Below are 20841 nucleotides of genomic sequence, written 5' to 3'. Positions count from 1 at the left end.
CCAGAGCAATCATTGCATTTGTTTATTTTCTTCCTTTCCAGGCACAGAAACAAAAAAACGGGAACCATTACTAGTATTCCTGGTGATTCTCCATTAAAATGTATTGTAAAGAATTGGAACTTTAAGGAAGAATGATTAAGATAAATAATGTGTGGCCAAACAAAAGAGTAAAATGTTCCAAAATTGGGCCTTAAAAGAATCCAGTTGGGAGCCATTGTGGTGGTTCAAGCCTATAAGCCTAATTACACAGAAGGCAGAGATTTGAGAATCCTGGTTGAGAGCCAGCCCAGACAGACAAATCCTGGAGACTCTCATCTTGAAATAAGCAGCAAAAAGCCAGAAGTAGAGGCGTGGCTCAAGTGGTAGAGAACTAACCACAAGTGGGAAAAGCCTAGTAAGAATATAAGGGCCTGAGTTCAAGCCCCAGTACTGGCAAAAAAAAAAAAAAAAAAATCCTGTTGCACCTTTGATATTTTGAGCCATTAATGCACTTTTAAATTGGTTTCAGTTTCTGCAGTTTTTCTCAGAGAAATTTGAATTCTGTATTGGTAATCAACAAGTAAGGAACATTTCTGCAAGGTTTATCTCAGTATACTCCTATTTTTGTATGTCATTTTTGTGTTTGTCTATTAATAGTCTTGTGTTTATAATTGATTTAGTGAAGGCTACAATTTTTGACACTGTGGTAACAGTCCTATTAGATATTTAGACTTGCTTGGTTCAGCCATCAAGATAACCCTCTAACATAATGAGTCCTAAACAGCATTGGAAAAAAATCTGCTACTGGATTCCAATTTACCTATTTTGCACTTAAATTGGTGAGCCTAATTTTAAACTTTTTTTTTTTTTTTGGCCAGTCCTGGGCCTTGGACTCCAGGCCTGAGCACTGTCCCTGGCTTCTTCCTGCTCAAGGCTAGCACTCCGCCACTTGAGCCACAGCGCCGCTTCTAGCCGTTTTCTGTATATGTGGTGCTGGGGAATTGAACCTAGGGCCTCGTGTATCCGAGGCAGGCACTCTTGCCACTAGGCTATATCCCCAGCCCACTAATTTTAAACTTTTATATGTATTGTATGTATATTATGTATGAATATCTTTGGAATGGTTAAACTTTGGTTATAAAGTTAATGTGAATATTCAGGGTTAAAAAAGCAGGTATTCATAGTCACAAAACTGGCAACTCATACCTGTAATCCTAGCTACTCAGGAGGCTGAGATCTGAGGATTGTGGTTCACGGCCGGCTCAGACAGGAAAGTCCATGAGACTTCTCTCCAGTTAACCACCCAAAAAGCCAGAAGCAGAGCTATGGTTCAAGTGATAGAGCATAAGCTTTGAGCAAAAAATCTCAGGGACAATGCACAGGCCCTGAGTTCAAGCCCCAGGGGCCAGCAAATAAATACTCCTTTGTAACATTTACAAAAAAGAAAAAAAACTGGATTACAGGAGAGATTTTATTAAGATAATTGTTTACATTTGCTGCCAATTTATCAGGATTTTGACTATTTGGAAAACTGTCCTAACTAAATCACTTAGGACTGATTTAAAGAAATGATTTAAGTACCTATTTATATAAAAGTCTTTTAAGTGATTTTTAAATTTTATGTGTTTTATTTTCTGCTGGTTTTGGGGCTTGAACTCGGCCTGGGTGTTGTCCTTGCACCTGTTTGTGCTCAAGACTAGTGCTGTACCACTTTGAGCCACAGCTCCACTTCCAGCTTTTTCTGAGTATTTTATTGGAGATAAGAGTCTCAAGAACTTTTCTGCCCCACTGGCTTCAAACCACGATCCTTAGATCTCAGCCTCCTGAGTAGGTAGAATTATAGGCATGAGCCACCTGTGCTGACTTGAGTGATTTAATATATTTTAACACTCTACTAGAAATCTGTGGGCTCTGTGAGTTAATTTTTTAAATGTTGTGAAAAAAGTTTTACAGGGTTTAAGATGTATAAGTTTAAGTTTAATACATGCAAAATGACCAGCATGTGCTCTCTTTAGTATGAAACCCACTTGTACATTATAAAATAAGCTCATTTGTAGTTATCAACATTATTCCCTTAAACTTGTAAGAGATCTAGAAGCTTTGGTTTTTGTTAGTGCTGCAGTTATCTCACCTAAGCCAAAGATAAAGCATATGTACAAAGGATATATATATGTGTGTGTGTGTGTGTACACACATAAAGGTAATCCATATATATACATATAATGTACAATACATATATATGTGTATACATTGGCTACACAGTATATCTGTAATAAATACTTTGTACTTAAAATTCATTTATTCTGAAGGCAAAAATAAATGGGGCCTTATATATTAATGACAAAATAGGTAGAGATATAAATCGTTATTCTTCATACTAGAATAAGAGCCAGGTGCTGGTGGCTCACACCTGTAATTCTAGCTGCTGAGGAAAATGAAATCTGAGAATCATGGTTTGAAGCCAGCCTGGGCAGGAAATCCATGAGATTCTTATCTCGAATTAACCACCAAAGAGCCAGAAGTGGAGGTGTAGTTCAAGTGGCAGAGCACTTGTCTTGAGTAAAAAAGCCAGTCAAAAGTTCAAGGCCCTGACTTCAAGCTCTAGTGTACACACACACACACACACACACACACACACACACACACACACACACACAGAGAAAACAAAGATATAATTATTTCAATTAGAGAATAGACTATAGATAATCAAGAGGAAATGTATGGTATTTAAAGTGGGCTAACTTAAAGGATTGATTTAGAAACAGAGCAAGCATATCCTTTTCTTATTCTTGTTTTATTTCTCATTGCAATATCCTTGATTTTGCAGTATATCATCTGTCATCTTCATGAACACAGCTTAAGCAAGCAGCCCTATCATTTTCCCTCCCAGTTTTGGGAGTTTAATTAATGTGATACCTGTTGTCTTTATCAGTTTGGTTTTCCATGGACATTTTTATCTTCATGTAATTCCAGTTTAGTTATTCATTTCTGGTTGTTAGTTGGTTTTGAGCTAAGCCTTTTGGAGAGCTTTATTTCATTTGTAGGCAGCTACTGAAAGCTTACAGGCTTCTGGATTCTTTCAACAGTCAATAGTGGTACTATCATTTAAGCATTGTGATTCATACTGCTTTTGTTTCTGACTTCACTGTTTTTGGTTGCTGTAGCCTGTTTAGTATAAAATGTAGTTTTCAGAAAAGAGAGTTGTTTTATGATGTTAGAGTTTTAAAAAATCAGAGCCAGGCACCATATAATCTTAACTGCTATAATCTTAACTGCCTATCTTAACTGCCTAATCTTAACTGCTTAACTGCCTATAATCTTAACTGCTCAAGAGGCTGACATCTGAGGATTGCAGTTCAGAGCCTGCCCAGGCAGGAAAGAAAGTGAGACTTATCTCCAGTTAACCACCAGAAAACTGGAACTGGCACTGTGGCTCAAAGTGGTAGAGCATTAGCCGTGAGTGAAAAGGCTCAAGCCAGGCAGGCCCTGAGTTAAAACCCCATGACCCACCAAAAAAAAAAAAAAAATCAGGCGAAGCAGAGTTCTTGGTACTATGAATGAAATGTGTATTTTTATCCAAAGACCATTGGATGAACTCTGGCATGGTCGTCTAAAATAAAATTGTGAATTAGGTATTATGTCATTCTTTGACAGTTCGTCATCCCTTTTATGATTTTAACTTGCTCTATAAATTTCCTTTAAAGCACCATGTTTTCTAGTTTGTTTTCCCAGTTTCTTTCCCTTTATGTAAATGCTTACAAAAAACTTTAACCGAAAAGGGCATTTAACTTGTCAGACCAAGGTTATGCATCTCTTGATGATTGTGATTATTTTGAATTGCATTCAAATTTCTAATGTAATTACTGAACTTGGAAGTATCATCCAGGTTAAAGTGAAGAAGACACTGAGACTGACTTTGGGTCTTAGAAGCAACTGACCACAGTATAGTAGAATTGGGAAGAAACATCAGTTCCCCATTTCTCTTTGAAGAAGGCATTCCATCTCTAGTTAGAAAGACTCTCAGATTGCCACTGCCTTCTTGTTGATTATTTCTCCAATCATACTTCCCCATCTCATGTATAGGAAGTTCTTCAAATTGTCTTTCCACTTTCCTTGCTTTTACATTAACATCATTTTTGATGGTATCAATCATTGAGGTTGATTATATAGCTCTAAGAATTTTAGAAGGAAATAGTGATTAGTACAAAAGCTTCTTTACTACTAAAAGTATTTGCATTTTCAAAGGAAATTTTGTTTAAATGAACCTCCAATTGACAGGAATTCACGTTTTCTAAAAGTTCTGTTTGTACATGTCAGGATTTTGATGGTGATGTTGATTATTGCATTTTCACAACTTCTAGCCAAAAACCTCCCAACCCTAACTTGAGCAACCCTCTTGAACAAAAATTCATACCAAAAAATTGCAGATCTCATTTTTAACCAAGTCTCTGTTAAAATGGATATCAAAGGAGCCCTTAAATTCAAGTCAGACACTTGACATAGCATACTGAGTGTGCTAACCTCTAAAATAAAGTTTCAGGGGTAGAGATATGGCTCAGGTAGTACAGGGTTTGCCTAGTAGTACAAAGCCTTGAGTTAGGTGTAGAGATCTTCAGGTTTAGAATGTAGCTGAGTGGTAGTGATTGCCCACCATGTGCAGTGCCCTGGTTTCTGTCCCCAGTGCTACAAAAGAGAGGAAGGGAAGGGAGCAAAATTGCTAGTATTGAATATTCTTTAATAACCTTTCAAGTTATTGCAGAAAAAAATAACACTTTGAAAGTAAAATATCTTTATTGTTAGAACCAGTTTTGTCTCAAAGACATATACAGTCACTTTCGTCTTCTAACTCCAATATGGGACACTCATAGAATTGGAGACAATGTAATACTTTAATGGGCAGAATCAAATTATTGTATTAAATGTAAACTTACCAACTAAAGTAGTGCTATATGGAGCTGGCACACACCTGTAATTCTAGCACTTGGGAAACTGAGATAGGAATAGTCTTTTTAAGGCCAATGTGGGCTACATAGTGAAACCCATCTCAAAAACAAAACAAGGACTGGGATTGTGGCTTAGTGGTAGAATGTTTGCCTAGCATGCATGAAGTCCTAGGTTCCAGGTACCACATAAACAGAAAAGGCCAGAAGTGGTTCTGTGGCTCAAGTAGCAGAGTGCTAGACTTGAGCAAAAGAAGCTCAGAGATAGTGCCTAGGTCCTGAGTTCAAGCCCTAGAACTACCCAAAGAAAAAACAGGGGGCCCATGTATTCTGTGTTCTTACCTAAATGCCTACTAGGTCTAAGCAGTATTTAGATGAAAGCCAGGTGCTGGTTTCTCATGCCTATAATCTCAGCTACTCAGGAGACTGAGATCTAAGGATCGCAGTTCAAAGCCAGCCCGGGCAGGAAAGTCCATGAGACTTTTATTTATTTTAATTAACCACCAGAAAACTGCAAGTGGAGCTGTGGCTCAGAGTGGTAGTAGCGTACCAGCCTTGAGTGTAAAAACTCAAGAGATGATGCCCAGGCCCTGAGTTCAAACCCCCCAAATGACAAAAAAAAAAAAAAAAAGATAGACAGATAGAGATGAGCTGCTATTATTTTTGTTTAATTCACAAGATCATTTAATAATATATAGGATCAAGCTGGTGAAATACTTCTTTAAAAGAAATGATTATATATCCAATGTATTTCAGTGATACTTTGAAAGCCATTTTAATCCAAGATAATATGTTTTGCTATGAATCATAGCCATTCTATATTGGAGGGTAGGACAAAGCCAGTGACTAGACTAGACCTGTAAACCTAAACAGGTGTTCTTCACAATTGCAAGTAAAATAATTAGACCCCATAATACTTGTCTTTATGTAGCATTTAATTTGGACATTTGTGAGCTTTAGAGTTGTACATTATAAAACCACCTTACATAGTACCAAAGCTGTGGTCAGATATTATTGGCCAGTTTGGGGTGGTTTTTTTGTTGTTTTTTTGTTGTTGTTGTTGTTTTTCCCCAGTCCTGGGGCTTGAACTCAGGGCCTGAGCACTGTCCCTGGCTTCTTTTTGCTCACAGCTAGCACTCTACCACTTGACCCACAGTGCCACTTCTAGCTTTTTCTGTGTATGTGGTGCTGAGGAATTGAACCCAGGGTTTCATATATGCTAGGCAAGCACTCTGCCACTAGGCCACATTCCCAGCCCTGGCCAGTTTTAGTGCAGAAAATATTGAAGAAAGTAGCAGTTTAGGTAGAATATACTTTACTGACTATTTAGATTTAGATGAACTTCAGTTTTACCAAAGCTATCTTTTTCTTAAGCATCATAACAACTTCTGATTTAAAATGGAAATGTAAGTCATTCTCACTCAAAAGTTGGCAGTATAGCAGGGTACAGTCTATTCCAGACTACTAAGTTGTTACTGATGTGCCCTTTTACATGATAGGAAACTGCTTGGGATATTTTTAATGCATAATTACTATTTTAAAGCACTCCAATTATTTGAGTGTTGAGTATCATTTGAGTCATTAGAAATGCTATTGTTTAAGACAGAAGAGGAGCAAAACTACAGCAGGAAGCATTTTGTTTTGTCATTCATCTGAAATATGCAAGTTTTAATGCTTTCATTTATTTGTAAGCCTATACAATTAATCAGGTTGGGGGGGATGGATTGGCATATTTCCTTAAATACTGCATTGATTCTTAAAACATGGTGCTTTTTTGTTTTTGTAACATATGGTATGCTTTTGTTTCTTTTAGCAAAGCAGGCTTTAACTATAAGCTTGTAAGATTCCACTAATCTCTCTCTCATCTAGTTGTATGTTCTGTAGTTTTCTCTAATGAAAACTTCTTATGAGGAATGTTTTATTACCTAAGTCTACTTTACCAAATACCAATTCTTTCTCTTAGGTACTTATCTGTGAAGATTATAGATTTTAATAGGTCATATTCTTTGATTACAAAAAAGTTAATTTTCTTCTTTCCTTCATCTCATTTTTGAAGATTCTAGCCAACGGAATTCAGTGCAAGACATTAAAAGGAGGTCCTGCTTCATGAAATATTGAAAGTTTTAAGACAATGGATTTCAGTTATTTGTAACATAAAGGAGAATTATTTTCCCTTGCTATTTTTTTCCAAACCCTTTTTTTCTTTCTCCCCCCCCCCCCAAAAAAAAAAAATAACAAAAGCTTACATGTGGTTTTCCAGTACTTTAGAAAACAGCCTTTTCCTCTCTTTGGATGGGAGATGTTAGGTTTAGAACTTTGCAGGGTGTTAAAGCTTGACATGGTCAATTTTATACAAATGTGTGTTAGCTAGAAAACTGAGGGACATTCTTTACCAAGCCATGATATTGTAATGCCTTAACTTAATAAAAATTGTTTAAATGTGTCTCTGCTGAATGGATTTTCTTACACCATCTGGTTGTTGTTGTAGTTTTTTTTGTTGCTGTTATTGCTGTCATTTAAAATGTGCTGATGATCTTGTTTTTATTCCGTAGCATTGAACAGATGGGTTGATTATTCTTTTCAGATATTAATAAGGCAGCGGAAAGAAGAAATATGAATACGGCTCCATCAAGACCCAGCCCCACACGAAGGTAAAGTACCCTGAAGCAGTGAGTTACCTTGGGAGAGTTGGGCTCTGGGGAGTTAAGCCCAACTTCGTACATCAAGGGTCTTTTCTGCCCCCCAACAAATCAGAAACGCTCAAGCAAACAATAAGAACATGAACCTGTGTGAAGGGCCTTGCTCAAGCTTTTTTAAAACATACATCAGGAGATGCAGAGGAAGCTTTGTGTTTTCCGTGGCAAGCCCAGCAAGTTCAGCTTGCAACATGAGTTGCAGGCAATTGGAAGAGGATAAACCTCTGTCTTTGCCCTGTTCACCTGTCAATGGGAGCCTCCAAAACAGTAGGAATGCCCCAGGGTCGCTGGTGTATGCCATGCTGCATTGCAGCAGGCAGCAGAGATTCAACTCTTCATTCCAAATGGCTGCCGGTCCAGATGTTAACCCGGGTTTATTGGAAAGAGCTGCCTAAGAGATTGCTGCTGTGCCTGTGCTGCAGATCCCCTGTGCTTGCATGCTTGGGTTACTTGTTTGAGGGGAAATAAAAAGGGCAAAACGTTCTACCTCTTAAAAGTCTCCCTTTTTCTTAGTTTTCCTGGAAATAAGGGACATTCCTGGAATGTACCCTTCCTTCAGTATATACAAAAGGTAATCCCAGTGTGTTCTCTCAACATACAAATCAAATTGGCCCTTTCTTTCATGGAAGAACATTACCAATATTGCCATTTACACCAAAGAGAAGTCTATTATATCCAAACTGGTTCATAACAACATGCAAGTGGATGCAGTATGTGCAGTTGGGTGTGGACTACAGATATGTATGATGTGTCATGTCTGGTATCTCTTCAAGGCTTAAGTGAATACTCAATATGGATTTTGCCTCTGCCCAGTAAAATGCCATTTTCTACAGAAACTACATACCTAAATTATATCCCACAGAAAATTACATCTCCTACAGTGAGCTAGCTAAACACTGCAATGCAAAACAGTGAAATCTCGGTACTGATATTGTAACAGGACTTGGGGAAATACCCAACTAACTAAGCACACATAATATATAGCTGTTTGATTTTTATAAAAAAACACCTACTTTTTTCACCTACTTAGACAAAAGAATGACTTGTGCGATTCATGTATATACTCATACTTGGATATGAAGGGAGGGTGGGTATTTTCTAGTTACAAAGAAAATGTGTGTGTTCTGCAGAGTTTGTGCAGGAAATGCTGATTTCAGTTGGATTCTTTGTTCTTTCTGCTCACTCAGAAGAGTTGAACTAACTATATCTGTAGTAACACTACAGCTTTCATGTGAATGCCCTGTATCCTGGTTTATTGCAGAAGTGAGTGTATACATTGGTATATTTTCTAACACCATGAAGTATACCTGCAGCTTACGATACTATACTGGTTGATTTGTTGGTACATATCATTAGCGGAATAGTTCATAGAATGTCTGCTTCCATTAGATCACATCTAATTAAGCTGCAAATTTAGGGCAGCCCTGTCTGTATTGTTCCTCTTTGCCCCAGTAAACATGAAATTGGGGGGCTAAGAGTACGCATCTAATGGTCAGAAATACAGGGCTCCTGTTGGAAGCTGCAGTAGCCAAATGAGTTGAAAAGAAACTTGATGTGTGTCCAATTTTCAAAGAGCACTAATGTGTAAATTTTTCTTAGTGAAGCAAGAGGAGTTATGGAATTTCTAACTAACAATATAAGTGACTCCATTAGTAAAATCTTCCCACTCTGTTTTCTCTGTAGTGCATGTAATCTGTATGTAATATTATTTGTGTTTTTGAAGAAGGAAAAGTAAATTAGGTCTTTATTTGGACTGGAGGCATGGTAGAGTACCAGCCAAAAGCAAAAAAGTGTAATGAGAGCAAGAGAGGCCCTGAGTTCAAGCCCTGTACATACACATGCACAAACATACACACACACAACACATTGCTACTTAATTGTAGATACTCAACAAACATTGCTGTTTTAGAAACTCTCTTGTTACTAGGATATTAATCTAAAAAGATTAATTTTAGCCCAGCCTAAAGTACAACTCCTTTATTCATCTATAGGGGAATAGCTTTATGCTTTTTTACAAAAATGGCTCTCCACAGGTAAATAGGCATTGGAGAAGATCTTTTCAAATGAGCTTCTTACCAGATATTACAAATATACACAAGTCATTTATGTACTTCTCAAATGTTGCCTTACTCAGAACTAAGTATGAAAGGAGACCATTTAGATTTGGATAAAGCAGTGGCTTCTTTTTATATTAGCAACCAATAGAAGGGATAGCTAGGCTAATATAATTCGATCAGTAATCAGTGTTCCCTTTGGCAATATGTCTCTCTGTTCCTCAATGTGTTATTGAATATGATGAAGTTCCTTACAGACATACTTATTTACTCTAGGGAAGAGGGATAGTCACATATAGTAAAATTTGTTCTGAGCAAGGTGTCAAAACGAAAACCCCCGTAGTACTAATTGATGTTGTTTAAAAAAAGGTAATAGGGGGCTGGGGATATAGCCTAGTGGCAAGAGTGCCTGCCTCGAATACACGAGGCCCTAGGTTCGATTCCCCAGCACCACATATACAGAAAACGGCCAGAAGCGGCGCTGTGGCTCAAGTGGCAGAGTGCTAGCCTTGAGCAGGAAGAAGCCAGGGACAGTGCTCAGGCCCTGAGTCCAAGGCCCAGGACTGGCCAAAAAAAAAAAAAAAAAAAAAAAGGTAATAGGCTGGGAATATGGCCTAGTTGTAGAATGCTTGCCTCGTATACATGAAGCCCTGCGTTCGATTCCTCAGCACCACATATATGGAAAGAGCCAGAAGTGGTGCTGTGGCTCAAGCGGTAGAGTGCTAGCCTTGAGCAAAAAAAAAGTCAGGGACAGTGCTCAGGCCCTGAGTTCAAGCTCCACAACTAGCAAAACAAAACAGAAAAATGTATAAAAAGAAAAAACTGTTCGGAGTAGAAGGTCTTTGGTTTTTACCATTATAAAACACCTAGGAGCCAGGCATTGGTGGCTCATGCCTGTAATCCTAGCTCTTGAGGAGGCTGAGGTCTGAGGATCATGGTTTGAAGCCAGCCCAGGCAGGAATGTCTGACTGTCTCATCTCAGATTAACCACACACACACACGCACAAAAAAAGGCGGAATTGGAACTATAGTTTAAGTGGTAGAGTGCTAGCTTTGAGCAAAAAACAAAGAACTCAGGGACAGTGCCCAGGCCCTGGGTTTAATCCCCAGGAATCACATGCGTACACACACATATACACAGCTGGTATGCTGTTGAACAACTACAATCCCAGCTACTTGAGAAGTAAAGACAGGAAAATTGTGATATTGAGCCAGCCCCAGAAAAGCAAGAATTGGTAAAATGCTTAGCATGTGTGAAGCCCTAGGTTCAATCCCCAGTATCACAGGGGGGAAAAGTCCAGACAAATTGAATATTGTATTCAAAGTAAAGGACTGTCTCAGCATGGTAGCTCAAGCTACCAAGCTACATGGGAAGTAGAGATGGAAGATTGTTGTTCAAGACCAGCCTGAGCGTAAAAGTTCTCGAGACTATCTTAAACAAAGGCTTGGTGCATTGATACACACCTGTTATCCCAGCTAAAGGGAAACATAATGCCTGGACATAGTGTCATGTGCCTGTACAGCCCCTTTAACATGGAGAAGTGCAAGTAGGAGGATCACCTCAGGCATAAAATGTGACCCTACCTCAAAAGCTTGAGGAGGTTTGTCTCCAGTGATAGAGCCACCGGACTAGAAAAGGTGGGACCCAAATGGTCATTTCTCTGATTATACTTTGTCTTGAAATACTCAGTACCCCAATAGAACAGAAGTAAAATGCAACAAGTAGGAAAGATGGGTGACTGGTTAATGTGGAAGGGGCAAATCACTTATTTGAGGGTGTACTATCTATTTGGATGCTTCCCGTTAATGCCTTGAAGTGATTATGAATGTACCAATAACACAAATGCCTTCATTTGGCAGCCCTAATGAGTGTTGTGCGCCCAGTCATAGGGGATGCCTTGTTCATAGGAAGAAAAAAACAAAAAATCATTTGTCTGTGACAGGTATTTTCTTAAGATGTGCTTATGTCTCAGTGCTTCCTACTCTTAATAACAAAATTTTGTCTTTAAACATACTGACAAGACCTTTATATCGCCTTGGTTTACTGGACTTTAACGTAGAGTGTCAAAACGCCTAGATATATCCTTGGGAATTTTCACAAGCTTATCACCTCTTCAAGTGTCTCTGTAAACCACAGTTCTGCTGGCATTGCTCAGTGATGTGCTTCCCTAGTGACTCCAACTGCCAAAGTTTAACTGTGACCGTGTTGACCCAACCTAGCACAGAACTCTGCATGAGGGATCCCTACTGGATCACATTTTAGCCTGAATTCCTAATCATTTAACCCTTGGACTACTTGATAGACTGCTTTGTTTATACTGCGTAGTTACCTAAGTACCAGTTGTCTCACGTTGATCCTGAGTTTCAGTATTATCCTAATAATGCTGAGTCTTTATTCATCAAATCATGATTCTGGTTATGTCTTAGACATTCTCAATAGCTATCTTCAGTATAATACTGTGGCAAACTCAGTCTTATATCATAACTATATGCATACTTGGCCTCTGAGTATTAGAAATAAATGTATTTCCCAAACCTTCCCATATGACCTACAGAAGAACAAGTTGAATTTACTTGTCTGTGTCAAAGCCCTGAAGAGGATTTGAAAGATGTTAAACATTGCGTCTCTGGTGGAAGTCAATGGGGATTGGCTCACCAGAAGTAACATGGACATGTTTCCATCATGGCTTCAAGTGCTTGCTACTTGTCCATAAGGGCCTTAATTCAACAATTCCTTGCTTCTTGAGTGTGAGATAGCCCTAACAATAGATGTGCCTCACTATGTCCCAGGCTATGATTGCTCTACAACAACACTTGAAGAATCAACAATTGTCAGCAAGTACCATCTCCACCAACAGAAACATCATATTTGGACTTGCCTGCTTCCTAGGGAAAAGCATGAGCACTTAGAAGTTTTGGATCTGGGGGGCTGGGGATATGGCCTAGTGGCAAGAGTGCTTGCCTTGTATACATGAGGCCCTGGGTTCGATTCCCCAGCACCACATATACAGAAAACGGCCAGAAGTGGCGCTGTGGCTCAAGTGGCAGAGTGCTATCCTTGAGCAAGAAGAAGCCAGGGACAGTGCTCAGGCCCTGAGTCCAAGGCCCAGGACTGGCAAAAAAAAAAAAAGTTTTGGATCTGTGATGTACGCCATATGCCACCTGTGTCTCATGGCACAGTTCTGCACAAATCGTATCTCTAGCAGCATGGAGCCATCATGATGAGAATTCAGCATCACATAGCAACCAGCCATTTAGTTAATATTTGTGGACAATAACTGACAGAAGCTGGAAATGCTAAGAAAATACTTTCTCAGAGTCAAAAACTTGCCCTCCAAAGGAAAATATTCCAGTGAACAGAAAGGAAGAACGGACAACCTGTCCTCAGAAAAGAGAAAAAAATGGAGGAGACCTTTCTCCCTGACAAGTACAGCCAAGGCCAACCACCTCCCTGGATCTGAGGTTTCAGAGGCTTGATGAAGAGCAGCTCCACAGTCTTCTAAGATGACTGTCAGTTCTTGGTCTATAAGCTCTCAAATGCCTAGTACTCAACAAGCTCCTTTAGTTCCCAGCAAGAGAAGCACACCTACCAGCCATCTGAGCCACGGTTTTTCCTTCACCTGTTCTGCCTTACCTCTAAAATGTTTCCCAGTGATATACCTGTATTTTTCTCATAGTGAAGAACATTTTACTCTTTTTCCCCTGCTGAATTGATAGGAACTTGACAGCCAAATTTTACTTGTGTTTGTTCAGTTTGTGGACTGTAGTGCTGAAATTAACTGCTGTTCACTTTCCTTTTAGCTTTTAGTTACATGGTACTTGAGGATATGCTACACTGGTTTTCCTTAGTAATGCACCTCCTGTGATGATACTGTGAACTGTACTGTGCTCCAGAGACCTGTTTGTAGCCTACTTAATGAGGTCAAATTTCTCATGCAGGGCGCTCTGTCCTCTGCGCACTCAGCATCCTATACAGTGTGCCACCCTTTTCTTAGCTGTGTTCTTGTTTGGAAAAGATGGTAGGGTCAGTAACAGGAGCTGTTTTCCTCTGAGAAATTCTTTGTTTGGTTCCCAAAGTGACCCTAAAAGGATTTTTGTTTGCTTTTTTCTCCAGAACAACAGTATGGAAGACCATTTTACATCTTTTGGAGAAAGGAAAAGGAGCTTTACTCTTTCATTTTAGAGCGTAATTATCTTCCTTGACCCTATCTCCACTGTTCCTTTGGTTCTTTTTCCTTATGAATATCACTCCTTTCTAGTTTTACCCTGAAGGCAACTGAAAGAGAATTAGTGGTTGAGTTGTACATGAACTTAAGATACATTGAGGGTCTTGTTTTGACATAACTGAAAACATGGAGTCAGACTTTCTGAAAACTGGGTATGGTCATTCTACAGGGATAGACTCCTGACAGGTAAGTAAAATTACAGGCTCATACCTGTAATCCTGGCTACATAGGAGGCAGAGATCTGAGATCATGGTTCAAAGCTTACCCAGGTAGTCTATGAAACTCTTACCTCCAATTAACCACCAAAAAACCACCCTAAATGGAGCTATGGCTCAAGTGGTAGAACAGCAACCTAGAGGAAAAAGGAAAAAAAAATTAAGGGACAGCAACCAGACCTCTATTCAAGCCCCTATCCTGGCACAAGACAGAAGCATGGTGTTTGTCTTTGCAGCTCAATCGTAGAGTACTTGCTAACATGTATGAAGTTCAGTCTCCAGAAAAGAAAAAATAAAGAGAGCAGCATGGCATTTATAATTGTCCTAAGTCTGTGAAAAACGTGCACTGACATGATATTCTTAGCCATATTTCTAGCAGCCCAAGGCTTTGTGTATGGTCTGTGCTCTGTCAGGTTCATGATATTTCAGGCCTGATTGCCAAGAACACTTAAAATCTGATTTCACCTCTGATGACTACTTCCAGCTGTTCCCTAAAGCAAGTTTATCCACTGATCATTAATAATCCAAAAATACTTACCACTTGTCACTTTTTATTGGATCTTGAATATTTGCCCCTACTGTACACTACATCTTATGTTACATATGTTAGGGTATTATTGGATAGAATAGGGATAGTTGGAACAATCATTAAGAACTAATGTTTACTGTCTTATTTAAATCCCCTGGTCTGCCATATTTGCTCCAAACCAAGAGTAATAGTGTACCTTCAAATGTGACAAAAGTGTGTGCCTGTAGTGCTAGCTGCTTGAAAGACTGAGACAGATCATCTGACCTGAGTTCCAAACCAGCCTGGGCAAACATAGGACCTCCACCTCTAATGAATAAGTAAGTGTGTAGAAACAAGGACTTCCCCCATAGAAGTGAAATTGGCATTTTAATTATTTTCCTGTACCTGTGAAGGTGAAGTTTTCCACCAAGCTGATGACATTGTAAAGAATTCCCAGTATGTATAGTTGTGGTAAATGACAAAAGAACAAAATAGTGGCTAGTGGCTTATAACTTAGAAAATAATTCAGTTTATGAAATATTTAATAATGCCTTCAAGAGAATTACTGTTTGGTAGGGAAGTAGTGGAAACAGTACAGTTGAGCACTACTTAATGAAGAGAATATGTTCTGAAAAATAAGATGTTAGACAATTCTGTTTTGTGAACATAAAAGGGTATGCTTACACAATTACAATGGCTACATCACTAGGTGATACATAGAAGCTCTTGAGCAAAACATAGAACATAATTACAAGACAGTCTAATAAGTGCAGTGTTAGAAGTATGTACAGACATGAGCTTCATTTAGCACATTTATAGAGCATCTCTTATGTGTCAGAAATACTGCTACCTGGTGGATTTGTAATGCAGAAATGACCGCTTCTGTAGAGCTTGCAATGTAGTAGGATAGACTACTGAATTAGGGAGTAAATGAGTAAATTATATTTCTGTGCCAAGACCTGGGAAAACTGTAAATTCACTCCTCCTGCTCAACTGAAGAAAGTGGGAAAGATCTGACTATTCATAAAGGAAAGGCTCCTAAGATAAGAAAGTGGTGAGCTTGGGAGAGGGATGTGAAGTTGGAGAAAGTGGGAACTAAGATCATGAAGGACTTACCTAGACTTAGAGATTTTGGGTTGAATTCTAAATTCTGGGAAAGTAAAGAATGGTTTTACATTGGTTTGGGAGTAAAGTCATTGTGAGTTTACTATCATTGTTACCAGTGGAGGTAGCAGAACTGATAGCAGTTTGGGAGAGAGAAAAGAAAACAAAGAGGGAAAGTAAAGCCTGAAGAGAATGATGGCATATAGTTCTCTAGCATAATCCACTGAATATACCATTTACTGGGGTAGGAAGGACAAGAACAACCTATTGGGCCAGGCATCAGTGGCTCATGCCTGTAATCCTAGCTACTTGGTAGGCTGAGATCTGAGGATCTTGGTTCTGAGCCAACCTGGACAGAAAATTCCCTGGGAGACTCTTCTCTCCAATTAACCTTTCAAAAACCAGAAGTGGCACTGTGGCTCCAGTGGTAGAGTGCTGTCCTTTAGCACAAAGAGGCTCAGGCACAGCACCCAGGCCCTGAATCAAGCCCTACAACCAACAACAACAAAAAGATTCAGGGCAGGTTTTACAGAGGAGGTATTCTGTAAAGTAGGTCAGACATAAGACATTATACAAAGGCAAATAACAGATCAAGATGAGTAATAGAGATACCGATTCTCTGAGAATTGAGCAAGAAAAAATCAGCAGTTACTAAGAATTGGGAAGATTGCCTAGAAGACATACACTTGTCCATGGAGATTGCATGATGTTTAGACTAGGAAAAATATTCCAAGTAGAAAAACCACATGAATAAAAATAGAGACTATACGTTGTATGGACCCATAAGAATACCCTATGTAAAACAGAAGATTGAAACAGGAAGGGATAATAGAAATGAGCCAGATTTGTTATGGATTGGTCCCTGGGGTTATGAGATACGCTAAGGGTACAGGTGGAAATGAACCTTTTAGATTTGTAAGTAGGTATTCATGTGTTGAATGAGTTGGAATCCAGATTAGTTTTTGATGCAGTGGTATTTGGAGCTGTGGTACTAGCATAAAAATAAGAGCCTGGACTGGGCATATAAATCTAGAGGGGATGGAAAGAAAAAAAAATGAGCAGAATTCAAGTGACTGAATGGGAACAGGGGAGCAGGAATCAAAGTGAACTTCCTAAGCCTTGATAACCAAAAAGATTTTTAGCAGATGGGAGAAAATTAGAAATGAGGCTGATTAACTTATAATGGGAAATTTTTTATTTTAAATGCATTAGGAAAAGTTTCCAGTAGGGTGAAATGTCTCATTAGAACATTGAAGTCAGCAAGGCACACCTGTCTTTGACTTTCAACACTTTAAAAGAAACTTTGGCAAAAAGGAACTAGGTTCTATAGGGCCTTAGGTTGAGACTACTATTCAATAAGGCTGCAGGACAAGAAAAATTGTTCATGATCCTTTACTGTGTGTAACATATTGTGCTTGGCTTGGTTTCTTTTTCCTTCCTTGTCCTGCTTAGATACTTTTGAGTGATTTAAGGATGGCTCCTTGGATCACTTTATATGAGATTGTGCCTTTTGTTCTTTTTCTTCTTTTTTCTTTGAGTGTTGGCCCTTCCTGTGTGCTTCTCCTTTGCAAAATCTCTTTCAGACAAGTCTAATGGGAGAAAATAGAATTTGGGGAAGGTCACTTTCACTCTGAAGATCTATTAAAACATGATAATTTGATGTGTAAATACTGAATTACTCCTTGGACCCTGAACAATACTATGACCCCAGTCAAATCCTTTGGGATTTGTTCATGTATTCTCTCTTTGATGTCAATCTTTTGAAATTCTAGAATGTTCTAAACCTTATTTTCTGGCCAGACAAGTTACTCTGCCTAAAATTTCAGTCACATTCTCATTGCCATGTTTTAGAGGAAAAATGTTTGGAGGGTGGAGACTTTACTATAAAAGAGCTCAAAGGTTGGCTACTTTCAATTTCATTGTCTTAGCATCTTCTTGCTACTTCCCACAGAGATCCATATGGCTTTGGAGACAGTCGAGATTCAAGACGTGATCGATCTCCAATTCGTGGAAGTCCAAGGAGAGAGCCCAGGGATGGCAGGGATGCCCGGGATAGAGACGTTCGAGACTTACGGGACCACAGAGACAGCAGAGACATTCGGGATCACAGAGATAGCAGAAGTATGCGTGATGCTCGGGACATGAAGGATCTCAGAGGCTTTCGTGATCTAAGAGACTCTAGAGATTTTCGAGATCACCGGGACCCCATGTATGACAGATACAGAGACATAAGGGATTCCCGAGATCCCATGTATAGGTATGTGCCCCGCCCCCTGAGCTGCATACTTTTCTGTTCAAAGCTGTATGTGTGCGTTGCTAAACTGATTAAAAGCTCATTAAGGGCAATGACATGAGCCTTGTATTTCCAGTGTCTATGAAGTACTAGATACAGTGCTTAATTTTACTGGACGTGAGAATGGTTGATGAATTATGCTTAGTCAATGAATCTGGATCTCTGTGACATCATCAAATGAAAACAGAAACGGGGGGGGGGGACAACAACAAAGCAGGGAGCTAATAAATACATGGAAGACATTCAACAGCATTAGTCATCAAGAAAAGCAAGTGAAATTCCTCTTCACACCTAGGATGGTTATCTTTTTTTTTTTTTTTTTCAAAAAACAGTATTAGCAAGATATGGAGAAATTGGGACCTTCATATTGTGAAATGTAAAAATGGCAGATAGTCACTTGTGGAAAATAGCTTGCCAGTTGCTCAGTTAAAAGAATTGAAAAGAAGGACTCAGTTACACATGGATATGTGTACATACAGAATTATACATATAAGCTAAAGGATAGAAACAATCTGACCTCTCTGAAAAGTAAAGCAAAAAGGGTTGGAAGTGTCACTCAAGTGGTAGAGCCCTTGCCTACCAAACATAAAGTCCTAATTTCAAGCTGTAGTACTGTTAAAAAGGCAAATGATTGTTACACGTTTTACTACAATGTTAAAAACATAAGGAAGCCAGGTGCTGAGACTCACACCTGTAATCCTGGATACTGAGGAGGCTGAATTCTGAGGATTACTATTTCAAGCTAGCGTAGACAGACAAATCAAGACTCCTCTCCCTCTGCTTAACCAGCACGAAGCTGGAAACAGAGGTATGCTTCAGGTGTTAGAGTGCCAACCTTCCTCAAAAAAGCCCAAAGGAGAGCTGAGTTCAAGCCTCAGTATTGGCACCAACAAACAAAAAGAGAAGGGAGCATGAGATGTTCCTCCATAAATATAAGTTATTCTGCATTTATTACATGTCATAGCCGGGCTGGCAATGTGGCTTAGCATTAGAATGCTTGCCTATCATGCATGAAGTCCTGGGCTTGATTCCTCAGCACCACATAAACAGAAAAAGCCAGAAGTGGCGCTGTGGCTCAAGAAGTAGAGTGCTAACCTTGAGCAAAAAGAAGCCAGGGGGACTGGGGATATGGCCTAGTGGCAAGAGTGCTTGCCTCGTATACATGAGGCCCTGGGTTCAATTCCCCAGCACCACATATACAGAAAATGGCCAGAAGTGGCGCTGTGGCTCAAGTGGCAGAGTGCTAGCCTTGAGCAAAAAGAAGCCAGGGACAGTGCTCAGGCCCTGAGTCCAAGCCCCAGGACTGCCCCCCCCCCCCAAAAAAAAAGAAGCCAGGGGCAGAACTCTGGCCCTGATTCCAAGCCCCAGAACTGGCAAAAGAACAACTACTACATGTCATAACCACAGAAATGATAACTAATGAGTCCCAGATACAAGTCTCACTTGTCTAACTCCAGAATCTTGTGTCTCAGAGGGACCTAAGTCTTAAAGAATTCTCTTGGTTTTATAGACTAGGATAGAGTTCTGACTTGGTGAACATTTTCTGAACTTTTCAGGAGAGAGGGCTCTTATGACCGATACCTGCGGATGGATGACCATTGCAGGAGAAAGGATGACGCATACTATGACCGGTACAGAGACAGCTTTGATGGACGAGGCCCCCCTGGCCCAGAAAGTCAGTCTCGTGCAAAAGGTAAAAGAGGAGAAATACTCTGTTTCTGTCACCGGTAGGACACTTTACAGAAGAAAAGGATGTAAATAACTACTTGGTTAATGACTTGGCCAAACAAATGCATTAAAAGAAAAAACAGGGCTCTGCACTCTGGTTGCTCACACCTATAATCTTACTTGGGAGGTTGCAATTTGAAGCCAGCCGTGGACTCCCATCTCCAACAAAAAGCAGATCAAGAGAGAGGTATGACTCAAGTAGAAGAGGCCCTGAGTTAAAGCTCCAGTATGGAGTTTTATGAAGACAGTTATGTGCTGCTTTTTTGCCCAAAGCTAGCACTCTACACTTGAACCACAGCTCCACTTCTGTCCTTTTTGTTGCTTACTTGGAGATAAGATTCTCACAAACTTTCTTGCAAAGGCTGGCTTCAAATTGCAATCCTCTGAGTTCAGCCACTTGAGTAGCTAGGATTATAGGCATCAGCCACCAGCTCCCAGATCTTTAAAGATTTTTATATTATTTCATATATACCTGGCCAAGTAGAGATGTTTAAGAGCCCCATTTTTAAAAATTTTTTATTAAATTTTGTCGACAAGGTATTGTGCAAAAGGGGTACAGTTCCATTTTTTTTTTTTTTTTTTTTTGGCCAGTCCTGGGCCTTGGACTCAGGGCCTGAGAACTGTCCCTGGCTTCTTCCCGCTCAAGGCTAGCACTCTGCCACTTGAGCCACAGCGCCGCTTCTGGCCGTTTTCTGTATATGTGGTGCTGGGGAATCGAACCTAGGGCCTCGTGTATATGAGGCAGGCACTCTTGCCACTAGGCTATATCCCCAGCCCCCATTTTTAACTAGTTACAAAAATTTAATCACTTGCATTTTGGTTCAGATTAAATACAATAAAATTTTGTCTTTTGGGACGGCGGGGAATGGTCATAAGGCTTGAACTCAGGGCCTGGGTGCTGTCCTGAGCAACAGCAGCGCTGACTAACATTTAAAGAAATATGCACTGATTGATCCTCCTTCCTTTTTTTTTTTTTTTTTTGGCCAGTCCTGGGCTTGAACTCAGGGCCTGATCACTGTCCCTGGTCTCTTTTTGCTCAAGGCTAGCACTCTGCCACTTGAGCCACAGCTCCACTTCTGGCCATTTTCTATATATGTG

At 39.6% G+C, this 20841-nt stretch overlaps 1 protein-coding gene across 4 annotated transcripts in view; it reads left to right on the top strand.

The window, feature by feature from the left end:
• The window catches only part of Ncoa5 (nuclear receptor coactivator 5), a 38472-nt gene that overhangs the window by 11176 nt on the left and 6455 nt on the right, over nt 1–20841 (top strand). For 2 of the 4 annotated variants that reach the window (XM_048349535.1, XM_048349537.1), the window contains exons 2-4: nt 7504–7570; nt 17674–17979; nt 19572–19708. In XM_048349535.1, coding sequence (XP_048205492.1) covers nt 7533–7570; nt 17674–17979; nt 19572–19708 — 481 coding nt within the window. In that variant the 5' untranslated portion in view covers nt 7504–7532. Of the gene's footprint in view, nt 1–384; nt 819–7503; nt 7571–16103; nt 17980–19571; nt 19709–20841 lie in introns of those variants that run through there. The other 2 variants (XM_048349536.1, XM_048349538.1) reach the window with 2 other exon arrangements.

This window comes from Perognathus longimembris, chromosome 6 (genome assembly GCF_023159225.1).
Source record: "Perognathus longimembris pacificus isolate PPM17 chromosome 6, ASM2315922v1, whole genome shotgun sequence".
NCBI lineage: Eukaryota > Metazoa > Chordata > Mammalia > Rodentia > Heteromyidae > Perognathus > Perognathus longimembris.
The sequence above is the reverse complement of the archived record's forward strand: the minus strand, read 5'-3'. Positions and strand labels throughout refer to the sequence as shown.